Consider the following 25,780-nt stretch of genomic DNA (forward strand, 5'->3'; position numbering starts at 1 on the left):
GACTGACAAACAGTTGAAATGCTATATGCCACCCTACTGGGGGGCATAAAAATAACATGATGAAATTGTTGTTTCCATTACTTAAAACCTAAAACATTTTTTCTTGTTCATGTCAATACTTTGAATACTTTTTCCCTCTCTGACAGCTCAGTCAGTAAAATATCACAACAAATCATTTGATAAGGTAACACATTCACTATCTACAGGATCTTGACCAAATACTCTGACCACACCAATCAACCCTTTAACAATACAGGTGAGGGTCCCACCAACACAAACTGCAAGTTCAGCACTTGTTTCATATTCTGTATTGGCTTTATAAGTTTTGAACAATTTATGATGCAATAATGACATTGAAGAGGAGACAATCAGTTGTTATATTAAATTTAGATCAGCAATTTTTTTCCTTCTTTATAAAGTACCCGTAAAAAATAAATCACTATTCATGAAAAACTATTAAATTCCCAATGACAGATTGAAAAATTCCCAAAAGGAGAAGATTTTGTTGATGTAATTCCAGAAGAGCATTATCTGTAAGTGAACAAATAAAACTAACACTGAAACTGAAAAATTCAAGCTGAAATGCATGTAAATGAATATTTGATTAAGTTTGTGAAATTTATACTAAGCAATTAAAAAGACCCATAATTCCAATCTGAATATTTCATGACGACAAATTTCGTTTTTTGTGCTAATTCTTTCCTATTGTTACGGTACTGGTACTTTTCACTATCGGGCAAAAAATGATTGCTGTAGTTTTTATCCACAGACCCCAGTTTCTTACCTGTGATGGTGAGAAGGGCAGGTTCTTGATGGGTGTACCCTTGGGGGTGAGAACCCCGGAGTGTCTAGGCGCCCGGGGGTCACTGTCCTCGTCACTGAACACACCCTGACCTCTGGAAGCACAGTCCGAGCCCCCCAGCCCGCTGTCAAGTGTCAAAACAATCTCCTCTATGTCAGAGTCCTGCCCAGGCTCACACTTGACCATGCCCTTCTCCACGTCCCTCCCACTGGCACACTTGCTATACACGTCACTGCCAGCAACATTCAACATGTTGCACTGATTGTCCATGGTAGCCAGACTTGCACTACCCGTCCCCACCCCCCAATCCTGCTGAACACAGAACCCTCCAGAGTTTTTCCGCTCCAACTTCGCGGGAAGGTCACTGCTGTGCTTGTACTGCTGGAACAAGTTCTTCACGGGGTCAATGTTCTCTGCCCCTGGACTAGCCAGGCCCTGGTTACGGTCCAGTTCCTCCACTATGCTCTGCCATTTCAACTGCTTCGATACTCGGCTCGAACTCTTTTTACACTTCAACTTCTTATGATTTGGCTGGAAATGGTGGCGATTCTGGTTAGAAATTATGCCTCATTCTAAAAAACTGAGCTTAAATTAAGCAGTGATTTCAATAGTTTTTGAAAACCAGGAGGCGAATGACCCTGTGCTTGAAGTTTTCAGGGGTCAAATGAACTTTTCAGGGGTCAAAAGACTGAAATCTATTTGTTTACGGATATTATTTAATTGCTCTAAAAATATTGCTTTGTATAACTTTGAGTATATCTTGCTTAGCTAAAAAACAACTTTTTCTATAATAAAACTTACATTTCATGTTAGTTTCATGGAAACATTTGCATCAAAATGATGCAAGGACGATAATTTGGAAGAGTTAAAATTGACAAAATTGCAAAATGCTTGTATCAAAAAGAAGGATTCTGCTTCAAATCAAATCCCTGGGCTTAATGCATGAGTGTAAAGTGTTATCCCAGATTTGCATTTCCATTTTGAAATATGGTGCACTTAAAGACTATCTCTTCTTATAGACAAGAGGGCCAAGATGGCCCTAGTTTGCTCACCTTTTTTACAAGACCCTGTTCATTGCTTTGTTGAAAATTCAGTACTCTAGAGCATATTAGATTGGTTCTCTGCTGTTTACTTTTGCAGTGTGAACATATCATTAATTCTGATTGAGTACTGTCCATTTGCATGGGTTTTTTGCATGTAAACATTTGCAAGTAATGCTAATTCTACATGTGTTTACAAGGTGTTTGTAAGATTTGGACCTTGTGACCAAGATTTTGACCCCACATGACCCAATGTCAAACTTTGCCTAGATATCATAAAGAACACGCAAGTTCGTTGAATTGATATCCCCCGCAAATATGCTTCTGGACACTCATACCAAGTTTCAATGAAATCCGCCAAAGCACTTCCAAGATGTGGCTCTGGACACACAAAAAGCATTTTTTCATGATACAAAGGGCCATAACTCTGTTATTATCAGATGGTGTACAATGCCATTTTGCGTGCATCATCCTATTATCCATATATATATTCTCGTACCAAATTTCAATAAAATCCACCAAAGCACTTCCAAGATATTGCTCCGGACGGACGGAAAAAGACGGACGGACAACGCTAAAACAATATCCCTCCGCCTATGGCGGGAGATAAAAACATCCTGGACAAGTATCATCATTATTGAACCAAAACTATGGCCTCTAGTCTGTTTACAAGGTTTTTGTAAGATTAGACCCCATGACCTAGATTTTGTCCCCACATTACTAAACGTCAAACTTGACCTAGATATTGTCCAGACAAATATCCTGGTCAAGTTTCATCATTATTGAACCAAAATTCTGGCGTATGGAGTGTTTATGAGGTTTTTGTAAGATTTGACCTGGCGACCTATATTTTGACCCCTCATGACCAAACATCAAACTTTGCTCACAGAAATAAATATTATGACCAAGATTCATAAAATCTGAAACAAAATTGTGACCTCTAGAGTGTTTACAAGGATTTTGTATAATATCATGACAATTTTGACAATATAAGTGCCAATTCTGGCATTTATTATGCGATTTTGCTCATTATCAAGCTTGACTGAGATCTTGTAGCCATATAGCTTCTCAGCAACTTTGATAAGGTTAGCTAAAGTGTTTTATTTCACCGATCTGAGCCATTTTCCAACTTGTCAGAGATATTAATAAAACCAATGTCTTGACTAAGTTTAACGATGATTAGGCAAACAAGAGCTGTATCCGTCGGAAGACATATGTCCCCGAAAAAACGCTTTTTCGAAACCTAAAGGCAGATTTCGAAACCTAAACGCGGACCCTAATTTCAGGGTCAAGGTCAAAGGGGTCAACATTTGTGTGTATGGAAAGGCCTTGTCTATATACACATGCATACCAAATATGAAGGTTACATCTGAAGTGACATAGAAGTTATGAGCATTTTTCGAAACCTAAACGCAAAAAATGTGAGGGACAGACCGACAGACGGACAGTGCAATCACTATTTGCCCTCCTTTGGGGGCATAAAAATGTGACTTCTAGAGTGTTTACAAGGTTTCTCTATAGTCATATAAGGAAAACTGCCCCCCCCCGGCCATGTTTTTAGACCGATCGCACCCCCCCCCCCCCCCGCCCCCCGGAAGCCATGTTTTTCAACGGACTGGAACCATTTTGAAACTCAAATCTTGTATCTAGAAAACAAATGTTCTGACCAAATATCATTGCGACTTCTAGAGTGTTCACAAGGCTTCTCTATAGCCAAATAAGGAAAACTGCCCCGCCCACTGGTGGCCATGTTTTTCAACGGACCGGAACCACTTTTGAACTCAACCAACATATCATTAAGACAAACATTTTAAAAAGTCACATGAAGATTGGGCATGAAATGTGACTTCTACAGTGTTTACAAAGTTTTTCTTTTTTTTGACCTAGTGACCTAGTTTTTGACCCGGCATGAACCAGTTTCGAACTAGACCGAGGTATCATTGGGACAAAGCTTCTGACCAAGTTTCATGAAGATCGGACAAGAAATGTGGCCTCTAGTGTTTACCAACAAATGTGGACGGACAAAGACCGATCACAAAAGCTCACCTGAGCAATCAGGTGAGCTAAAAATCCAGTATAGGCAGAGAGTGTGCGGACTTCACAGGCTTATCTGGGATGTCAATTCATGCATATGCATTAAGCCCAGTTTTTCCATTGCGCTGCTCAAATACATTTATAATATCTCAGATCTCAAGGTATTACGTTTTTTCTTTCTTTATTGTTTTCAAACAAAATGGCAGATTAAGAATTGGTAGACCAATTACAATACCAAGGACTGAAATGTGCACAATACATTTTACTGAAATGCAATTCTTTTTAAGATTGGGGGATTATTATATACCTATGAATATCAATGTATCAATGAAAGAATTTTAGTAAACATTAATCCTTTCCCACTCCGAAGCAAAGTGAAAATGGCTATATGCAACCAGCATAAAACCAGAACAGCCTGCAAGGTACTCACAGTCTCTTTAGGTTTTATTCTGTTTGCTGCTCATCAGTATCTTACAATTGGAAATGAATCCTTTAAAATCTGAATCTAGTAAAAAGTTCTAACATTTAATTTGATTTTCTGAGGGACTACAAACAATTTAAAATGCAAATCTGAGTGTTAAAAGGTTAACACAGAAAGCACTCAGAAGACAGCCAAACAGTGTGTCAGAGTGTGTACCCGTATCCTCTTCCTCTTGGTTCCCCTCAGTATGGCTGGCTCAGAGAGCCTGGAAGTGACAGGAGACGTGATGGGGATCAGCTGTATGGGGCTCCGTAACTGGTTGATGGCGTGACCGTCAAAACGGTAGCTCTCTACAAGTAGCAACACTTAAAAGTAAACAATAGCTCTCTACAAGTAGCAAAACTTGAAAGTAAACAATAGCTCTCTACAAGTAACAACACTTGAAAGTAAACAATAGCTCTCTACAAGTAACAACACTTAAAAGTAAACAATAGCTCTCTACAAGTAACAACACTTGAAAATAAACAATAACTCTCTACAAGTAGCAACACTTGAAAGTAAACAATAGCTCTCTACAAGTAACAACACTTGAAAATAAACAATAGCTCTCTACAAGTAGCAACACTTGAAAATAAACAATAGCTCTCTACAAGTAACAACACATGAAAGTAAATAATAGCTCTCTACAAGTACCAACACTTGAAAGTAAACGATAGCTCTCTATAAGTAGCAAAACTTCAAAGTTAAGATAGCTCTCTACAAGTAGCAACACTTGAAAATAAAAGATAGCTCTCTACAAGTAGTAACACTTGAAAATAAAAGATAGCTCTCAACAAGTAGCAACAGATACAGGGAATAATCTACATGTGCGTCCCACGTCTATGACGCACAAATATCGAAATAGACGCATCATTTTGAAATATGTGCATCCACTAGGACACATTGCTGAACTGTATCCGTTAACCTTTATGCGAATCACAATAAGTACGAACCATCTTGTGTACTAGTCAAAAGTGTAGCAATGAACGCTGAGTTCAACCGAATGAGGCTTGAAGACTCCAGCAAGTCTTTTGATTGGCTCTAGTCGAGCCGCTGATGTATAATACGAACCAATTAGAATCGACCTTTTAAAAAGAATGTGTTATGATATTTTCTTGAGTCCCCGGATGAAAACCTGCTTTTACTTTGTGTAACTTAGTCATAAATAATACAGAAAAAATGCCTCCGAAATAAGGTATTGAAGCTTAATCCAAAACAAACAAATCTAAACTTCAATATTGGTAGGTCAACGGCTCGCAATTCAGACCTAAACAATAATATTATCAAGCTCGCAATTCGGATGTTAACAATAATATTATCATCGATTTGAATCAAGTTGAAATGTTATAACAGGTTACATTCATGTAACAGATAATGTTATAGCCTATGTGAAGGCAAACAAGATAGTGATAACTCTGAATTTGTTGTTTTTTTTGGTTTCAACAAGTTTTTGAGATTATTAAAAGTTTAATGCAGGTATAGTTATTGAGCTAGTGTGATTTAGACATATTTTCTTCATTACTTGGTATCTTTCAAAATTTGGGACCCATTCTTTTTCAAGGTGGACTCATTAATTTTGGCCTGGGACTCATTGGTCTAAAATCTGCGAGTTCAGGGACCCAAAGATAGTAAATTCTAGATTATTCCCTGCAGATAAGATTCCATGTTAATTACTTTCCACTACAAGCTTTTTTGTAACAATTAGTTTGTTATTTAACTCAAAACTATTTGTAAATAAGTTTTGGACAATTTCATAAAAACTTACATATATTTCTGGATAAGATGAGCTCTTGAGTTCAGGCATTCATAATTCTCAGTATTCTTATTCCAATGTATAAAATTGTTATAAATTCGGGAAGGGGACAACGACAACGAGCGAGGCATGGTAAAGGGGAGATAACCATGGGTTATGGTTAGGTTAGGGTTAGGGGTCGGGTAAGGGTTTAGGCTAACCCTAAACCAAACCCGACCCCTTACCCTAACCCTTACCCTAACCCTCTAACACCCCCATGCGCATTACAATACCATGCCTCGCTCGTTTTCGTTGTCCGCGTCCCCAATGATTGTTTGTAACTATAAGTAAATGGTCTATTGACATATCATGGATGATGATAAGTTATTTTGTTTCCCACCAGGTACATCAACGGCAAGGGAGTGGAAATCATTTTTCCATTTTACATGTATTTGTTGTTAAAACATGGAATCGCCGCATTGTTTTGAGTCAAATATTTTCAGAAGCTGTCATCCTTTGTCGCTTTTAAATCTGAGAATATACTCTTCACGTCAGTGCTTTCCACAAGATTTCTTTCAGACGCCCCGGGGTCGATGGGGTGGGGAGGACTGTCCCCTCTGTACATTTTTTTACGTTTTTAGAGGCCAATTTACGTCATTTGGTATGCTATGAGTTTTAAAAATAACAACTATAAAGTCATCGATAAAGAAATATTTATAAATTATTGTTTAATTGTTTAAAACCTTTTCAGTATAGATAGTATAATACTGACTCGAACAATTCCCCAATACATCCGTATCAATCCGACACTATTGATGCATACTTACTACTTTCCAGTTTCTTTTCATTACCCGATAATCCCGTAAATTCCATTTGTAAAAGTAAACTCTGGTAAATATTGACATGAAAGTGCTCAAGAACTTTATAAACACAATTTTAAGTATAAAATGAATTTCGGCATAAGTTGCTATTTAAAGATTTGATGAAATACTTCCACTAAACATGCGTAAATCACCTGACATGATGTGTGCGTGTTTAAACAACAATCTATACACCCATGCTTTACCAGGGTTCATACAGATTTCTTGAGTGAAACTCAAGAACTTTTAAGCACTTTTCAAGGAAAAACAAGGGACAAAATTGTCACAAAACCAGGTTTTCATTGTGAAAAAAAAAATCTGATAAAGGGAGACAACACAAACTGAACTTTTGAAATGAACAAACAAAATGAACCCCCTTTATAAGTTTGTTTCAAAATAAATATATTTTAGTCGTGGCGACCTTGACATTGGAGATATTGACGTGATTCTTTCGTGCGACACACCGTTCCATGATGTTGAACAAATGTGCCTAATGATTTTAAAATCTCACAATGAATGACATAGTTATGGCCCGGACAAGATCATTTATAGCCATTTTTGACCTTTGAATTCAAAGTGTGACCTTGACCTTGGAGATATCGACGTAATTCTTTCGCGCGACACACCGTCTAATGATGGTGAACAAATGTGCCAAATGATTTTAAAATCTCACGATGAACGACAAAGTTATGGTCCGGACAAGCTTGTTCCGCCCGCTTGCCAGCCCACCAGCTCCCGCCCACCAATCTAGTAACCAGTTTTTTCATTCGGAAAAACCTGGTTAAAAATCGTTATTCAAGCACTTTTTTAGTCCGACATACTGAAAACTGTATATTATTTTAGTGTCCAATACTGACATTTTCGCTAAATTGGTCTCTTCTTGCTCAACATTTTTTGTGACTTACAACAGTCTGCACTACCTTGCTACCGTAACAACTGTTTAATCAAAAGTAAAATATATCATTATGATATAGTAATTGACCAAAGGCATTACACATACCAAAACAAAACTTGTTATTTGTATTGAATATGTATTCTAAATGTTCACTCTTCTGGTGGCTTTACAACGCGGATTCCCCCATACTAGCCATCTCTATATATGTTCTGCATACTTTACTAGATGCTTTGACTTTAGAATCAGCATTGTCAATAACCCAAGGGTACTTCAAAAGCAACCCTTTCGGAAAAATTCACTTATTCACTGGCATATTTCAACTTGTTAGCGTCATAATGGCATTATGTACAAAAAAATTAAAGTTAACCAATTGGCGACAGATAAGTAGTAGTTGCCTCCCTTACATTCTAAAACCCGTACCAATCCAGTACCTGCCAGTATAAACAGATTGGAACCGTCATAAATCTGGAAAAAATAAACTATGACTTCGGACTCATGGAAAAGATATGAAAATATATATTTTTACCCTTAGTACATTTTTCAAGCATTTTTGAAGCCCAAACAAAATAAGCACTTTTTAAGCATTTTTAAGTATGTTTATGCAAATAAGCACTTTTTAAGCACTCCACAGCCTTTATAAGCACTTTTCAAGGAGAACATAGATTTTCAAGCACTTTTCAAGGTCTGTATGAACCCTGTTTACATGCAAATGACACGACGTTGTACATGCTGCATAATTTTTGCGCCCCTTCTATCGAGACAAAGAATTAACAGGATACAAATAAGCATTGTTTATTTGAAGCTAGCATTTATCAAAGTTGCACAATTTCCACGAGGATTACAGCAGGTTGCCATCCTCATTCTTCCAATTGCCTGGCCAAGATTTCTGTGGCAATTACATGTGCATCACGAGTCGTCTGCATGATTTAAGTAAAGGTATTGCATGACTATGAGTGCTGTCGCTCATAAACATGTGTTTCCTAGCCTATCCGCCTTTGGGAGCTGACATTTTCCAGAACTTTTTACAACGGAAGTACATATTTATATAGACACTGTGCCAAACCGGTGTTTATGTAAACTCTATTATTACATCCACACTCAAGGTCACACTATACTAATTCAAACCAAACCCCAGAACGGAGGAAAATGGTACAACTAAAACGACTAAGAATCAATTAAGATTCGTTTATCTATTTTCATAATCCTTTTCTGTACAATTGATTATTTTTTATTTCAATTCGTTTTCTGTCAAATACAAATCGTAAACACGATCATAAATACATATTTGTATAAATATAAAATCAGAAAACAGTTTCAAGCTTTTTTAAAAGCTAGTTGCCCTTATGCTTAATCAAATTTCCAAATTGAGTTTCCCCAATCAAACGGGCAACCACTACCTGGGAGTGACCAAATGAAAGATGTAAGGATGAATGATGTGATTACTATATGCCTCGCTTAGGAGGCATAAACAAATATATAATACTGTAACAACAAAATATTTTTCACAATACACACTTTAACATAAAATATATGCGGTTAGTTTTAACACTTATACACTGATAAAAAGTGCATTAGTACAAACAGCAAGTAGTTACTTTTCTCTCCAAGTGCCGTAAACTTGATGGGGGTGACACCGGTGTCCGAGTTCGTCCCACTGACCAGTTCTAGAGTGGTCAGTCCACTGAATCCACCGCTGGCAGTCACTTCAGGCAACTTGTGGTCACTGAAATCACATCAACAAACAGCGTTCTAGATAAGCTGCATATCAGCGTATTATATAAATATACGCATTAGAAATATCAAGATACGCTCAATTTATCATTTCCATGCATACATTTAAGCAAGCCAATCTGGAGCCGTATTCACCAATGTACGTAAGTCTCAAATCTTAGACTCAGCTCCAGTTTCTGACTCAGACTCAGACTTAGCCTTACAAAACTTAATTCACGAAACATAAAATGGTTAGTTTTAGACTCAGACTCAGTAAGATAAGTCTCAAATGCTAAGTCTACAATGTTTAGACTTACGCTATACAATCATGACGTAACGTCGTTTGAGCGTTTACTTTACAAAATGGCCGCCGCACGAGCTACTTGCGTAATAATAATAATATTATTGAAAGAGTTATCTAGATCGTACCAACCCTTTGGAGATTTATAGGGATATTGAACTTTACAAACGGTATCGTTTAACCCGACCGGGAATCGTATTTATTTCCAATATTTGCAAGGAATAGTTGAGCCGCAATACAATGCGGATTCTGCCAGTTCCGGTCGCCCTGGCAGTGTGTACTTTCCCGAGCAACGTGGCAAAAATCATAAAAAAGCGGCATTTAAAGTTATGGTAGCCAGAACTATGTAGACCTGTGCACAGGTCAATAATATTTTGACAGCTAGAGAGTTGAAGTTGTCAAATTTCCAGCTGGTACGACGCCGTTCGTGCAAAACAAGAACTTGGTGCGATCGCTGATACGTGAGTCATTTGCGATGTGTTCATTTTGCAATTGTTCTTATTTATTGTAAACAACTGTCAAATTCATAATTCTCCGCGTTTGTTTGTTGTCTTTCGTGAAAATAATCTCCAAACTTAATGAACGTGAACATGCACTAATTTTATGGATAATACTTGTTGTTTGAATAAAAAAGTAATAACATATAATTTGCATGTATCATAAACTATAATAATTGATATTCTCTAAAAAGGGAAACCTATTAGAAAACGTTTACAAGACATTTACTATGCATAAATTTTGATTTCATTACTATTACAAATCTATTTATAGATGTAGGAATTTAACTATATATATGTATATGCCGACAAAAGTTACACTGCCATGACGCAGTTGGTAGCGCATCGGTGCTCGTGATTATATTTCACCGACTAGTCGGTGGTTCGAAATTACATCGGGGACCTTTTTTCTCCAAACATTTTCAATATAAATTATGATGATTATTTAATTATTTTTTTATTCTTGATCTTTAATGTAATGTGAATTAATGTTTATTAATTTTAAAAAAGGTGCTATAATTAATGTGTATATTATACACCCTGCTAAGAAGATATAGGGTACACCTGAATCCATATGTGCATCTGTCCTTGTGTCTGTTTATGTTGTAATTGAGTTCCAATACAAAATGTGTTTTTGCGACAAATGCTGTAGAATATGCATTTGTTGATGGCAAGTGCATTGTTGTAATGCACTTTATTTGTAAATTAATAAAACACTCAACAACATAAATAATATTTTATTCTCAAATGCACATATTATTGCATATATTATCAATAGTAAAACGATGACATTATTTTTGATTATCAAGTTGAGACACATCAGCATATTGCATCACTTCTGACATAAGGCAGAACTTTCATTCAATATAATGCACATAAATGCACCGATCACAATCCATTTATATCAATATCTATTTACTTATTAATATCGTAAGTTTTCAAAAAAATGGGAATCGATTGGACGCATGTGCATATCAAGAAGCCAGTGAACCATGTAGAAGTCTACATAGGGCGAAAGGGCGTTCCCACCATCAACGTTCAGGTATGGCTTAACATTCAGTTATGTGCAAGTCGAAATGCAATTCTTTTTCTTTGATACAAATTTATTTTAAACACAAATATTTAATGAAACAACTGTATGTTAATTTTAACATTAGCAAAATAAGAAACATTTTATCAGCATTTTATCAAATACCTAAGAACAAATGTACAAAAATATGTCTTATTTTGTTAGTGTAATATAACATGTTTTATGTTAACAGGCTGTGTATGATGCCAGCTACAGAATAACGAGCTTCACTCAAGTTCACTGCCAGTTGGCCAGGGCGAAAGCATGATGCCAGGATTTGTTGATGTCTAATTTCAAATTCACATAACTGTATCTACCATTATTCTGGAATTTCATTCAGTTCATTGAATGAAGAATTTTATTATTATCAATGATGGATATCTTGTAAGCAAATAATATCAAGAAGTGTCCCAAGACACCGCATTCAACTAATATTCCTCTTTGAATGAAGAATGTATTTTATATGTCAGTAACATAATACAATGACCAATGTAATATTTAACCTACATTTCTTAAAGCACACAAATATTGACTGGAATTTTACAAGTACAAAAAGGGATAGAATCATATTTTTATCATAGAAATAATAGTATGCCCCTTTTTAAATTAAAAAAAAATCTTATTATTTTGTGTGCAACTGCTCCATAACTCTATTATTTCTAATACAGACTATCTATTTTAGAAATAATAGAGTTATGAATTAGATGCACAAAAAATAATAAGATCCTTTTAATTACAAAATTAATTACATAAATCTACTACTAGTATATTACATGTCAGAGTTATAGCACTTGGTCACGTATTGACACTAAACACATCTTTTTCTCCAAATGTATTATTTCAATTTCTACAGTCAACTTTTTTATTTCTTATTCTAATTTTTCTTAGTTATTTCCCATCGGTTTCTCTGTAAGTTTTGTTAAGGTATCGGCTTGTGATCTCTTGTCGGTCTTCTTTGTGAGCGCTGCAAAATGGATAAAAAGTGTGATTTGTATAAATGGACTTGTTCTCATATTATGATCTTCAAAGGTTAAAAAATTAATACATATATATCACATAATCTATGTATGCATTGGTACTATGCATTGGTACTTAGTTTTAACATAATTGATGCTAATTATGTTTCAACAAATGCATGACTTTTGCTGCATATTACATAATAACATATTATACAGTACTTGCTTTGTCAGAATGAGATGGTATTGTCAGTATAGTTTTAAGAACTGGAATTCCATCCATGCAAGTTAATTATTAACTCTAAATTAATTGTATGCACTGCAATACCTTCAATTAGAGCTATCTAAGTGTTAAGTTTACTAATATTTAATTTTCAAGATTTGTTCCAGACAATTTGAAATCTAAATTTAAAGATATCCAAAACTTACATTCTTTCCACTTCATGCCTCTACTTTCATGACTGGTACACTCTGAAATCACATGAAAAAAATATAGTGTCACTTAAAAAATCTAAATTAATTTAATCCAGTGGTGTTTTCAATGCAATAAAATAGACAACTACATTGTAATGTTAATATACTATACTTAAGTTAATGTATAAGAATCCCAGTGTTAACTTTCAAACACAATTTTTAATGTTAATTTAATGCATGTTTTTTTCTTTTAATTTGTTTTATATAAGGGTGAATTTCTATTATATTGTATACTGTGTTGAATGTGATGTATACAATATAAGTCATATGGTTTGCATTTTCAATGTTCTATACATATGGTTAATGGTTTGGATATATATGATAATCTATTTATTTACCATATGTTCTTCACTGCTGTAAAAGTAAGCTATTAAATAAAATATTACAACTATAAGGCAGATACGATAATAACATATAACTTACACTGATATTCTGCTCGCCACCTCGTCCCATTTTTTTCTTCGAATATCCAAAATCTTTTCGGCTCCGATCCCCTTATACTCGCCGATAGAAGGCTCCAGCGGTCCCGAACCAGCGCATTAAAAACAATCTCTGGCTCGGACCAATCTGGACCTGCTGGCGCTTCGTTTCGCTGTCTTCAACTGCCAAACACTCCATTCAATAAGTTATATCAAACATGTCCGCTACTATTTTTGACACTATTTGGCGCGTTTTCCCTACTAGAGAGTTCGCTTAGTCGTGACGTCATTAAAAAAACACAATCTTATTGAAGTCTATTTCCAAATGCGTTCGTGAATACGAATCCTGAGTCTGTCTTTAGTAAGTCTAAGTCTGAGTCAAAGTCTGAGTTTGAGTCCAAGTTTGAGTTTATTATTGATGAATACGGCTCCTGGACTTACGCAAATGATGTAAATTCTCTGTATATAGCGTAAACAAAAAATATAAACAGCTGATTGTCTTTCGCCAAAATATGAGACTGGTTATCATAAAAATTAGATCTAATTTGTGCGCTGGATTGTAGAAATAGTTAGCCAGTCAGTATGTATATGTTTCATCTAGACGCATGGTAAATTTAGTATTGATTTTTTTTTAACAGACAGCCAGGTGCTTATGTGTTTATTAAATTACATGAAGAGGTCAGCATGGCTTCTTCAAAGCCAAAAGAAATTATTTTCCAAAGTAAAATTGATTCTTTTTATACGGCAAAAGTTAAAAAAACATTGTACTGCCAATACTGAATGATTTAATTTCCTCTGTTTTCAAAAAAAAAAGGACACACTTAAACGCTTATAAAACAACTGTTGAAAGTTGGAAAAACCGTTTCCGTACCTCACGGTGGTGGAAGCCTATAAACCAAGGAAATTAAAAAACAAAAAACACTTTACGAAACCCACTACTTTGAAGGAATACACATACTTAATGGTTTATTGTGTTTAACATGATTTAAGTAGTGTGTCTGTTCCGCGGCTATATTCTAGTTTTACTTTTAGCAAATTACCCTTCAAGCAAGGCAAAATTTGACCATTTACCCCCATGCTTTGAAAAGTGGGGGTATTTACCCCCATGGGTCAAATATCATCTATAACACTGAACAAAGTAGGCTAAGGAAATAGTTTAAATGATTTTTTCTCTTCTCTTTGGGAAGACAAACTGGCATTTTGATTGTGGGAAGAACTATGAGATATTACATTGAATAAATTGCTAATTATGGAAATGAACAACACATGTGTATAGGGCAGAGATGCCCCCATATTCCACTTTTCAGGGGTCTAGCTAGGCTCAAAATTTAGGGAGAGGTCACTTCTCCCTAAAGCCAATATAGGGAGAATTGGTAACATATTTGGGAGAAATGGTACATTTGCGTCATAGATCTTAGTTTTACGTATACTTTGCAGCAACTTAAATGATAAATGGTTTCTGTTCAGCTTTCAATCAACTCTTCACTTGTTTTATACAATAAGACATGTTAAGTGTATATAACCAACGTTTTCTTTATTTCTAATTGATTGTTGATTATGATTGTACTTTTATTTACTTTTTTTCCTGAATAGGTGTATCAAATAAACTTCAACTGTAACAAGCCAGTAATGTTCAGAATCTTTTTACTTCCTTGTTAATTTTAAGTAATTCAACATTAAATCAAATTCATATTTTGTTACAAATATTTGTTTTAAATTAAAATTTCATTTAAAATCTCATTTTACAGCAGAGATTCAAAATCTGACCTGTAAATGAGCCCCATGTTTATTGCCAGTGCTAGGTTACATCTTCCCATTTGATCATTCCTTAGTATTGTTTTAATGGGCCTTTTAACTAAGCTTAAGCATAGTTATTTGTAGCCAGCAGAAGGCAATTTATCAAGGCATCATCTATTAACAATTTCAAGAAGTGTAATAGCTCCAGACTGTTCTTTTGAATGTTCAACTTTGCATGACCTGTACATGGGGAACTAATGGCTTAGAATCCTCCTGTGTACATTTTCCACATCAAATTGATTTTAATCGTCAATGTCTGGCACATAGTAAATCATTAAAAGGAGGAGAAGTCACTTCACCTTCATGAAATTTATGTGCGAAGTGAAGATTAATTTGGCGAAGAAAACGCCCAAAACGCCCACTCAAGAGACCCCTGACTTTTGTCTAAAAACTAAACTTTCATAAAAAACTAGCTGTTTACAACCAAATTTTAATTTGACCTTTAAGTGTGACCTCGACCTTTGTGGTAATGAGATGGGTGAAGAAATGATATGAACCGAGCTCTGCGAAAGCAATGTTTAATGCACAAGCAAAAAGTGTTGTCCCAGATTAGCCTGTGCAGTCCCCACAGGCTAATCAGGGATGACACACTCCGTTTTTATGGTAATTTTCATTTAAGAAGTATCTTATTAGCATAAATTAAGTTGAGGCAGAAAGTGCTGTCCCTAATTAGCCTGTGCGGACTGCACAGGGGAATCTGAGATGACACTCTACATACATGCATTTAACCCTCTGTTCTAAGAGCACAACCCATATAATAATTAAGGCTAGCTAGGACAAACTGTGTTTTTTCACTATTTTGGGAATGGGGCTGGATCTGTTTTGATTGGGACTAATTGCAGACTTTTGCCTTAAATTGGGAGATTAATGTTGTTGATTTCATGCTTACCAATATGTTAAAATTGATAATAAAAGTGATTTCAATATTATATTTTATAAGTTTCATCTTGAAGAGCTGGATTAGGAGATAATTGACATGTTTAGACCTCATGATAAGGTTAAAACAGATATATTTTTTTAGCAAATTTGGAATGATAAAACAGGCAACAGCAAATTACCCAGAACATTCCGGAAATTATCACCAATTAAGCATAATTTATTCAGAAAAATAATATATTTTTTAAATGACAAGGGTTTTCTATGTCAAAAAGAGACCTATTAGCTAACAATCTATACTTTCTGTTGCCATCATTACAAAACATTACAAAAACAGACAGAACAAAACACTTACAATTTCATCCTCTGTTCCACCACACTGGTCGCATCATTAAAGAGTGCGATCGGCTCCAGGGTAGGTCGCTCTGACATGATGGCAACCCCTGGGGTCAACTGCAATGGCTGTACGACAGACAGGACATCTATGGCCTGGTTCATCTCGGGGTCATTTTCATAGCGCTTGCGCATCGTGGAGTTCCAGTGATTCTTTATTGCATTGTCAGTCCTGGCAACAATGATATCTATCAAAGGACTGACGAAGGAATTGCATCATTCAGGGACTGACATATGACATCTACACTACGCGGCCCGTGATTTTTGCCGAAATCACCAACACGTGGTGGTCATTATTTATTTTGGGTGAAAAATCACCGCGATCTCGCGCAATTCATCACGCTAGGTCGAGCATGATCACCGTGAATGCTATAAATATAATCTCCGCGATGATTCACCGCAATTCACAGTCAACACGGTGAAGAACGATTTTCCTACGTTACATGTACATTTATAATCTTCACAAAGATTATAGCAATATGTGATTATTAGCATTGTTGGCAGATATAAGAGAGTATCCTTTTAAAAATGTCAACATGTATTTAACACCCATGTCCCTGACAGGTTATTTTTGTCTTTTTAAATGCTGCGTATAAAACAAAACAGTGTTCGCACCTAGCTGTATGATACCGCACCTGGATGGGTGATAATTGCGTTTTTGATTATGCAATTAACAGTTTGAAGCCATGGAGAACTCATAACTGATTAAAATGTAATTGTCGTATTTTCACCCCGAGTCTCTCGATTCCCCGATACATATGTTTCAACTGTCTCAATCACATACATGCAAATTCGTCCGTCTTTATCCATTACGCGATAATCCCACATATGCCCGATTTCCATTTTAAAAGCAAATTCTGGTTAATATTGACGATAAGAGTCCTAAAGAATGTCATACGCAAAAGTTCGAAATTATCAAATGAATTTCGGCATATGTTTTATTTAAAGATTTGATAAAATAAGCGCCCAATCAGATCAGTTGTGTTGTACATGCGTAAATCACCTGACACGGTTTATTTCGTGTACAGCTATTTTCGGTTACAAATTCTAGCCACAAATACATAGTGCAAATGAATTAAATTAATTTCTTTGGTCTGATAAAAAGCGCGCGAAAATTGGCGTGGGTGTATTTATTTGTTAATAAACATTTCATAGCGGGTAAAACATTGATATCATTCATTTTAATTTCCATTAAAAGTTTCGTTGTGAATTTCAACTGAATTACTAGGGTACCTCAAAAAATACTTGGCATTGACCTTTCCTCTAAATAAAATATAATTAAAACACGCTGTATTGTAACCGTTACGCTGTTTCAGTTCCTTCATTATTGAAACAATTCTTGTATTGTATACTGACTACACACAAGTGTGGTGTAAAGTTCAAAATCTTCAACGACCAATAAACAACTAAATTTATATTTAGATTTAATGCAACATGTACACATCATTTTCTGGGAATCGAGAAAGGGGGTTAATTCTGTAAAAAATAAACCAATATATATCTGTTTATTGAAATTGTCAAACTTATAAATATATGTATATAAGCAATTCTTATGAAAATTAGTATCGTTATTTTAAATGTTTTTAGCAAGTCTGTTTCCGAGAGCATATATGGGAATTATTTGTGAGCTACTTCAATATGTTAACAGCTAAACAATCATTGTTTTGACAGATGTTGTTGTTGTGCTTATCTGAAGTTTGTTTCTGGTAATACACAGGATATTGGATGTTCGGGTCTTGATTGGATAATAAAACAAAGAGGCAGTCGGCGGTTTTCAGTAGAACTTTTGTACTTACCAACTTAATCAATAGTGCATGTGCTTATCTAACATTAAGGGATCATCAACATGGGTCCTAGCAATTTGCATGGACCATAATACACAGTCCGATGGTTACATTCAGTAGCACTCGTGGTCAGAAACTAACAAGTTTGAGTAATAAAGCACAGAGATTATGATCTGAAAAATTGCATGGGGTCCGAAAATGAAACAGAATGCCACCAAATGAAATGATTCACCGCCTAATTCTAAGTGTAACAAACTATGTTTGAAACATTTAAAATAACGATAATTCGGAATGATCATGGCTTCCATTTTCAAAAGTATAAGCTGTTCAACATTGCTTGAGAAATTGTAAAGACAAACGTTTACTAATGTTCCATCAAATGAATTTTACACGCTACTATTTTATTAAATAGATCTAGCAGCCCAATGGCAATGGAGACGCGTACATCACCTAAAGCAATGTGTAAATTTAAATTTAGATGCACATGTAAGTCATTTTCTGAAAATCGGGACCAAGTGCAAGTATACATTTTACAAATAAACCAACATTTGAATTTATTCAAATGGTCAACATTATTTATATTTGTGTCGTCTGTGTATTTTAGCAACTTTTAAGCAAATAGATATCGTTTATTTTGACGTTTAAAGCAAATCTCGTTTCTGAGATTAAACTATGTGAATTTCTTCGGTATGGTTACTGACCTACAAAATCATTGACAGATGACATCCGATGGTTATTGTATGAAGTATGCAGAGAATCTGACGAAGTGTTAACACAATCGAGTAGAAGTAAAAATATCAGGTTATTAACTGTACCTGTTTCTTATATCCGCGAATTATCGCCGATTGCCTCGGCATGATTCGGAGTGAATACTTGTTGAGGCTGCGGAGACACTTCGAGAACAAAAGAATCTGTAGCCGCGAACTTTGTTGGTATTGCGTGAGCGTGCTGTACAATTGTTATTTCAACAAATAAAGATATTGTTTGGAAATCAGGATTCGACATTCAGCAAGTACAGTGTTTACTTTCATATTGGAATACATTTTCGCGATCTAATGTGATCGTCAATAATGTTGACATTAGTTAACAAGTTGAAATTTAAATCTAGTAGTCACAGCGAATCACGGCAATCCGCGGTGTTTCACGATGATTATACAGCTGATCTTTATCGCGAGATGGTCGCAGTGAAATCACGGCGGAATCAACCACAGAGTGTTATCGCGGTGAATGACCGCGATTTGTGGCGAATCACCGAAGTTGCCACGTTGGCCCAAACGTGGTGATTGGGTGATTTAGGCAAAAATCTCGGGCTGCGCAGTGTATCAGGGGACTGACACATGACATCTATCAGGGGACTGACATATGACATCTTTCAGGGGACTCACAAAGCAAGGTACAGCACTATACATAAACACATAGCAGGTAGATTAACAAGGGGAAATCAAATGTAGAAGGGCACAGAAAATGAGCCTCACTTAACCCTTTACCCCTTAGATACGTATTTTGACACATTTGTAGTCCCTAAAAAAGTTTAATTTAAATAAAGACCTTTCTTGCTAGATTCAAGTTTTAAAGGCTGTATTCCAACCTTTAGATACTGATGAGCAGCAAACAGCATAACACCTGAACAGACTATGAGTTTTTTGCAGGCTGTTCTGGTTTTATGCTGTTTGCACATAGCCATTTTCACTTTGCTTCTGAGTGGGAAAGGGTTAAGGAAAAAGGGGCTAAATGCATGTGTGTAAAGTTTTTTCCCAGATTAGCCAGTGCAGTCTTTAAAAGTTAATCTGGGACAACAATTTCGGCTTTTATGGCATTACCGTTTAAAAGAAATCTCTGCTTAGCAAAGACCCAGTTTAGGCGGACTGCAAAGGCTAATCTGGGACAACACTTTCAGCACATGCATTAAACCCAGTTTGGCTCATATGTCTTAAATGATCAAAAGTTTCAGAAATATACAGTCAATAAGTAGGTGGCTATTTAATATGATGTATTCTATAATGGTATGATAACCAAGGCAGGAGGTATTTTGAGACCAAATAAGGGAAACTAAACTTTGCATAATTTATTAAAGGGAAAATCTTACACAGTTTTGAGTCTTCAAAATAATCAGCCATTCCTTTGTTTTTTTGTATCCTTCAAATCAATAAGTGTAAAAAACAAAACATTTTCAGATTTTCTTTTCTACCTAATGATAAAATATGACATTTCTGCAGTGAAATAACAGTAGTGAAAAGAATAAATTGTTATTTTCACCGGTGAAAAGAACAAATTTTCGGAACTTCTTTTTCTATTTTTAGATTATCAAAAACAAGAGTTGTGTTCGTTAGAAACACAATGCCCCCTATTGTGCCGCTTTGATTTTTTTTTTAACCTTTGACCTTGAAGGATGACCTTGACCTTGAACTTCCACCACTCAAAATGTGCATCTTCATGAGAACACCGCTTTTATTTTTTTATTTTTGTTATTTGACCTTTGACCTTGAAGGATCCCTTTGACCTTGAAGGATGACCTTGACCTTGAACTTCCACCACTCAAAATGTGCAGCTTCATGATAATGCCGCTTTGAAACAAGGTTCATACAGATTTCTTGAATGAAATTCCAGCATTTTTTAAGCACTTTTCAAGGAAAACAAGGGACAAAATTGTCACAAAACCAGGTTTTCATTGTGAAAAAAAATCTGATAAAGGGAGACAACTCAAACTGAACTTTTGAAATGAACAAACAAAATAAACCCCCTTTGCAAGTTTGTTTCAAAATAAATATATAGTCATGGCGACCTTGACAATTGAGATATTGACGTGATTCTTTCGTGCGACACACCGTCCCATGATGGTGAACAAATGTGCCAAATGATTTTAAAATCTCAAAATGAATGACATAGTTATGGCCCGGACAAGCTCATTTATAGCCATTTTTGACCTTTGAACTCAAAGTGTGACCTTGACCTTGGAGATATTGACGTAATTCTTTCGCGCGACACACCGTCTAATGATGGTGAACAATTTTGTGCAAAATGATTTTAAAATATCACAATAAACGACAAAATTATGGTCCGGACAAGCTTGTTCCGCCCGCTTGCCAGCCCCCACCGGCCAATCCTTCGGAAAACCTTATTAAAAATCCAAATTAAAGCACTTTTTAAAAATCCAAATTAAAGCACTTTTTTAGTCCAACATACTGAAACTGTATATTATTTAAGTGTGCAATACTGACAACATTTTCGCTAAATTGGTCTCTTCTTGCTAAACATTCTTTGTGACTTACAACAGTCTGCACTACCTTGCTACCGAAACAACTGTTTAATCAAAAGTAAGATATTTCATTATGATATATTATTTAATGCTTTCCGGTGGTTTATAGAGAAATATCAGTGAATTAAAACTGATAATTTCACTGTTTCAAACAGTGAAAATTATCAGTGAGAATTATCGATAATTTTCATTGTTTACTGTGAAATGACGTCATTTTTTTGACGAAATGACGTCATTATCCCAGCAAAATTCGTTAGTTAAACTCTTGAACAATGTATATAAACTGTGAAAAATGCATTAAATAAAAAGAAAATTTGTTGGATTCGGTGGATTATCGACTTTAATTCACTCGTGATCATAGAAAACATATATTTTCACTCGTGGCTGCGCCACTCGTGAAAATATTATTTTATATGATCACTCGTGAATTAAAATCGATAATCCACCGGATCCAACAAATATCCTCTATGTAAATGACTAAAGGCATAACACATACCAAAACAGAACCTGTTATTTGTATTGAATATGTATTCTAAATGTTCACTCTTCTGGTGGCTTTACAACGCGGATTCCCCCATACTAGCCATCTCTATATCTGTTCTGCATACTTTACTAGATGCTTTGACTTTAGAATCGGCATTGTCAATAACCCAAGGGTACTTCAAAAGCAACCCTTTCGGAAAAATGCACTTATTCACTGGCATATTTCAACTTGTCAGCATCGTTATGGCATTATGTACAATTTTTTTTAAAGTAAACCAATTGGCGACAGATAAGTAGTAGTTGCCTCCCTACCATTCTAAAACCCGTACCAATCCTGCCAGTATAAACAGATAGGAACCGTCATAAATCTGGAAAAAATAAACTATGACTTCCGACTCATGGAAAAGATATAAAAAAATATATTTTTACCCTTAGTACATTTTTCAAGCATTTTTGAAGCCCAAAATAAGCACTTTTTAAGCATTTTTAAGTTTGTATATGCAAATAAGCACTTTTTAAGCACTCCACAGCTTTTATAAGCACTTTACAAGGAGAACATTGAAATTCAAGCACTTTTCAATGTCTGTATGAACCCTGTGAAATTATTTTTATTTTTTTACCTTTGACCTTGAAGGATGACCTTGAACTTGATGGATGACCTTGACCTACCACCACTCAAAATGTTCAGCTTCATGAGAACGCCGCTTTGATTATTTTTTTACCTTTGACCTTGAAGGATGACCTTGAAGGATGACCTTAACCTTGAACTTCCACCACTCAAAATGTGCAGCTTCATGAGAACGCCGCTTTGAAAAAAATAAATATTTTTTTTACCTTTGACCTTGAAGAATGACCTTGACCTTGAACTTTCACCACTCAAAATGTGAAGCTTCATGAGATGCACATGCATGCCAAATATCAAGTTGCTATCTTCAATATTAAAAAAGTTATGGCCAATGTTAAAGTTTTCGGACGGACAGATGCCATATATTTGACATTTTACCTTGAAGGATGACCTTGACCTTTCACCACTCAAAATGTTCAGCTCAATGAGATACACATGCATGCCAAATATCAAGTTGCTATCTTCAATTGTGAAAAAGTTATGGCCAATGTTAAAGTTTTTTTCGGACGGACGGACAGACTGACATACACACATACTGACATACACACATACTGAGTGACGGACAGTTCAACTGCTATATGCCACCCTACAGGGGGCATAATAATTATATATATATATTTTTTATGATCACGAATGAATTAAAATCGACATTCAACCGAATCCAACAATTTTTTTTTTCTTTTATGCTTTTTCAGTTTATTTAAATTGTAAGAGTTAAACTGGAGAATTTCGCTGGTATAAAGGGCCATAACTCTGTGAAAAATCATGACATCCAACCATAACCGGCTGATAATACAGTACACTCCACGCGTTTTCCCCAAAAAACGCGCTCCCTCCGCGTTTTTTTTTCTGCTAGCGAGTGTTCACGCGGCGTTGGAAGAGCGAGGTGAACTCGATAAAACGCTCGGCGTTACGCCGCGTTCGCTAATTCCCGCGGCGTGTATTACTTAAGGCTAGTCGGTAAATGCAGACACTTTCCGTTCTTATCAGTGATCGCCGCGCAACGCCGCGTTAGCAGTGTGCTACTGGGCATGCCAAAAATAAAAACATTGTTATAATAAATTGTTTAAATACTGTAGTACATGTATAAAAAAAGATAATTGTATAGAAAATTAATACGTATAAAAATAATGGTTTTTAATTCACAGGTACGTCTACAATATAAAATAGTCTTATAAAATACATTTGACAAATTAATATTTAAATCATAACACATATGACACAAGAATAAATGTTCCGTAAAATTTCCAAATGAGAATAATAATTAGTAATCCGAAACACACTACGATTTTTTAATTGTTAACACGACGTTTACAAATGCTTCCAATATACAGTTATCATTAGATTTCCCGACAAAAGCGCGCGAAAATTATGCTGCAATGTACAAGGTCAAGGTACAATGTATACTCCTGCAAAGCGTGCGTGTATTGATTTTGTGATACAAACTTTGTAGCGCAGAGAACATTGAATTTTGTTGATTTCGGTTAAAAGTTTCTTTGGTATTTATTAACGAAATTATATCGCGAATAAGTTGATACTTCCTCTAAAATAATTTCAAATCGAACACGCCGAATCTTTAACGTTACGGTATTTTAGTAGAGTAATTATTTTAACACTGTAATTGTACTGTAAACGGATTAAAGAAGACATCTGGGCGGAACTGGATTTAAAGTGTTTAACGTTATGAAAACACGCAAAGCTTGTCTACTGACCTATTGTGTAGACTGCTGTCTGCGGTGTTTTGACAAAAGGGATTAACATGTGTGAATGTCACTCTGCCGATTTGGTCCATAATTACTGGTAAACATTGCTTAGAATGTCGACGCAACAAGAATACAACTGTGAATATTAAATGCAATTATCAACTCAATAGTTACCACCTTTTAGCAATCAATCGAATAACCTACAAACAAAGAGAAAATCAATGCATTAGCGAGCAGAGAATTGACTTTGTTCCGCCAATTAAAACCATTCCTTATGCATTCGTTGAACGTGTTTACTTGAGTAAGTAATGCCTTTAGACAGGAACAGGGGTGTCAATCATCCTAGAATTTGGGGACCAGAGTCAAAAGAGTTTTAATGTTTCATTAAATTATGTTTCCTTTGTAAACAATATGCCAAAGGTCAATAATTTGTGTTTAAGAGTGACATTTTGTGACAAGAATGCTTAAAATAACCAAAACAATCCTCTGATTTATATCAATATCAAAAGATTTCCTTGAGGGCTTAAATCCTGAATTCAGGAATAATCCTGAAAATTGACACCTCTGCAGGAAGCGGTTTTTCTTTAATTACGTCAAACTGTCAATTCACACAGATTTGCGAGATTTTTAAGGTCCTTGGTCATTTGTATACATGTTCAGTATAGAAAATCACCTGCTAACATGAAAACTTTGGATTAAATTATCAAAATAAAAACAATGTTGCAAACTGTGTTTATATTAATTGGTAAGTATTAGTTAAAAGACGACGTTTTGTGTGTCGTAAATCAACGAGTTTTCTACTTCTACAACCACGTCGGGATCGATCTATCTTGGTTGTTTTTTTTTATTGTAAATATTATACTACATGTACATGTATGTACTTGTAATAAATGTTATTTTATTTGAAAATCAGGAATCAACAAAATTAAATTGATCGTTATCTCGTAAAACGCGGAGTTTCCCCCGCGTTGCCAACGCGGAGGGCCGCCGCGTCGGTTTATCAGTTTTGCCGATCGTTAACCGCCGCGTCCAAAAATCATGCAAACGCCGCGTATAGCAGGATTTTCTTAATCTCCCTCCTGGTCGAAACCCGCGGAGTATGGAGGGAAATTGGGGAAAACGCGTGGAGTGTACTGTATGCACATCTCCTCTTGGTAGTGAAGCTTCCCATAAAGTTTAATTGAATTCTGGTCATTAATTGCTGAGAAATAGCCCGGACAAAAATTGTGCACAGACGGACGGACACACGCACGGACAGAAAAGCGGCGACTATATGCTCCCCCAAATTTTTTTGGGGGAGCATAAATAATTTTCATGTCAGTGTAAGATCGTTTGTTATTTCACGAGTGATCATAGAAATTATATTTTCACAAGTGGCGCACATCCTCTATATCTTAAGACATATGAAGACTCCTGTTTTCCTCTGACTTCTACATCTGACCCAGGATATGTTTGAGTTGACATACCTTCCAGGCAGGAACTTAGCAATCTCTGCCCATCTATTGCCCAGCGTGTGATGGAGTCGATAGATTAGACGGTCCTCCTCCTCTGTCCAGGGACACTTCTTGATGTCGGGGTTCAGGTGATTGTGCCACCTGGAAACACACCCACACT

General features: G+C 35.7%; 1 protein-coding gene and 1 long non-coding RNA gene across 3 annotated transcripts in view; both read right to left on the reverse strand.

Moving 5' to 3' along the window:
- Positions 1-25,780, reverse strand: part of LOC127839238 (myb protein-like) — a 57,815-nt gene that overhangs the window by 23,529 nt on the left and 8,506 nt on the right. For both annotated transcript variants that reach the window (XM_052367531.1, XM_052367530.1), the window contains exons 5-9: positions 25,633-25,761; positions 16,278-16,487; positions 9,419-9,546; positions 4,514-4,647; positions 785-1,333 (exon numbers count right to left, since the gene is read on the reverse strand). In XM_052367531.1, coding sequence (XP_052223491.1) covers positions 785-1,333; positions 4,514-4,647; positions 9,419-9,546; positions 16,278-16,487; positions 25,633-25,761 — 1,150 coding nt within the window. The remainder of the gene's footprint in view (positions 1-784; positions 1,334-4,513; positions 4,648-9,418; positions 9,547-16,277; positions 16,488-25,632; positions 25,762-25,780) is intronic.
- LOC127839256 (uncharacterized) lies at positions 12,155-13,193 on the reverse strand. Its single transcript, XR_008030252.1, has 3 exons — positions 13,169-13,193; positions 12,786-12,827; positions 12,155-12,364 (listed from the first exon to the last, which is right to left on the reverse strand). It is a non-coding gene; the product is annotated as an uncharacterized LOC127839256 (long non-coding RNA).

This window comes from Dreissena polymorpha, chromosome 1, assembly GCF_020536995.1.
Source record: "Dreissena polymorpha isolate Duluth1 chromosome 1, UMN_Dpol_1.0, whole genome shotgun sequence".
In the NCBI taxonomy this organism is placed as follows: Eukaryota; Metazoa; Mollusca; class Bivalvia; order Myida; family Dreissenidae; genus Dreissena; species Dreissena polymorpha.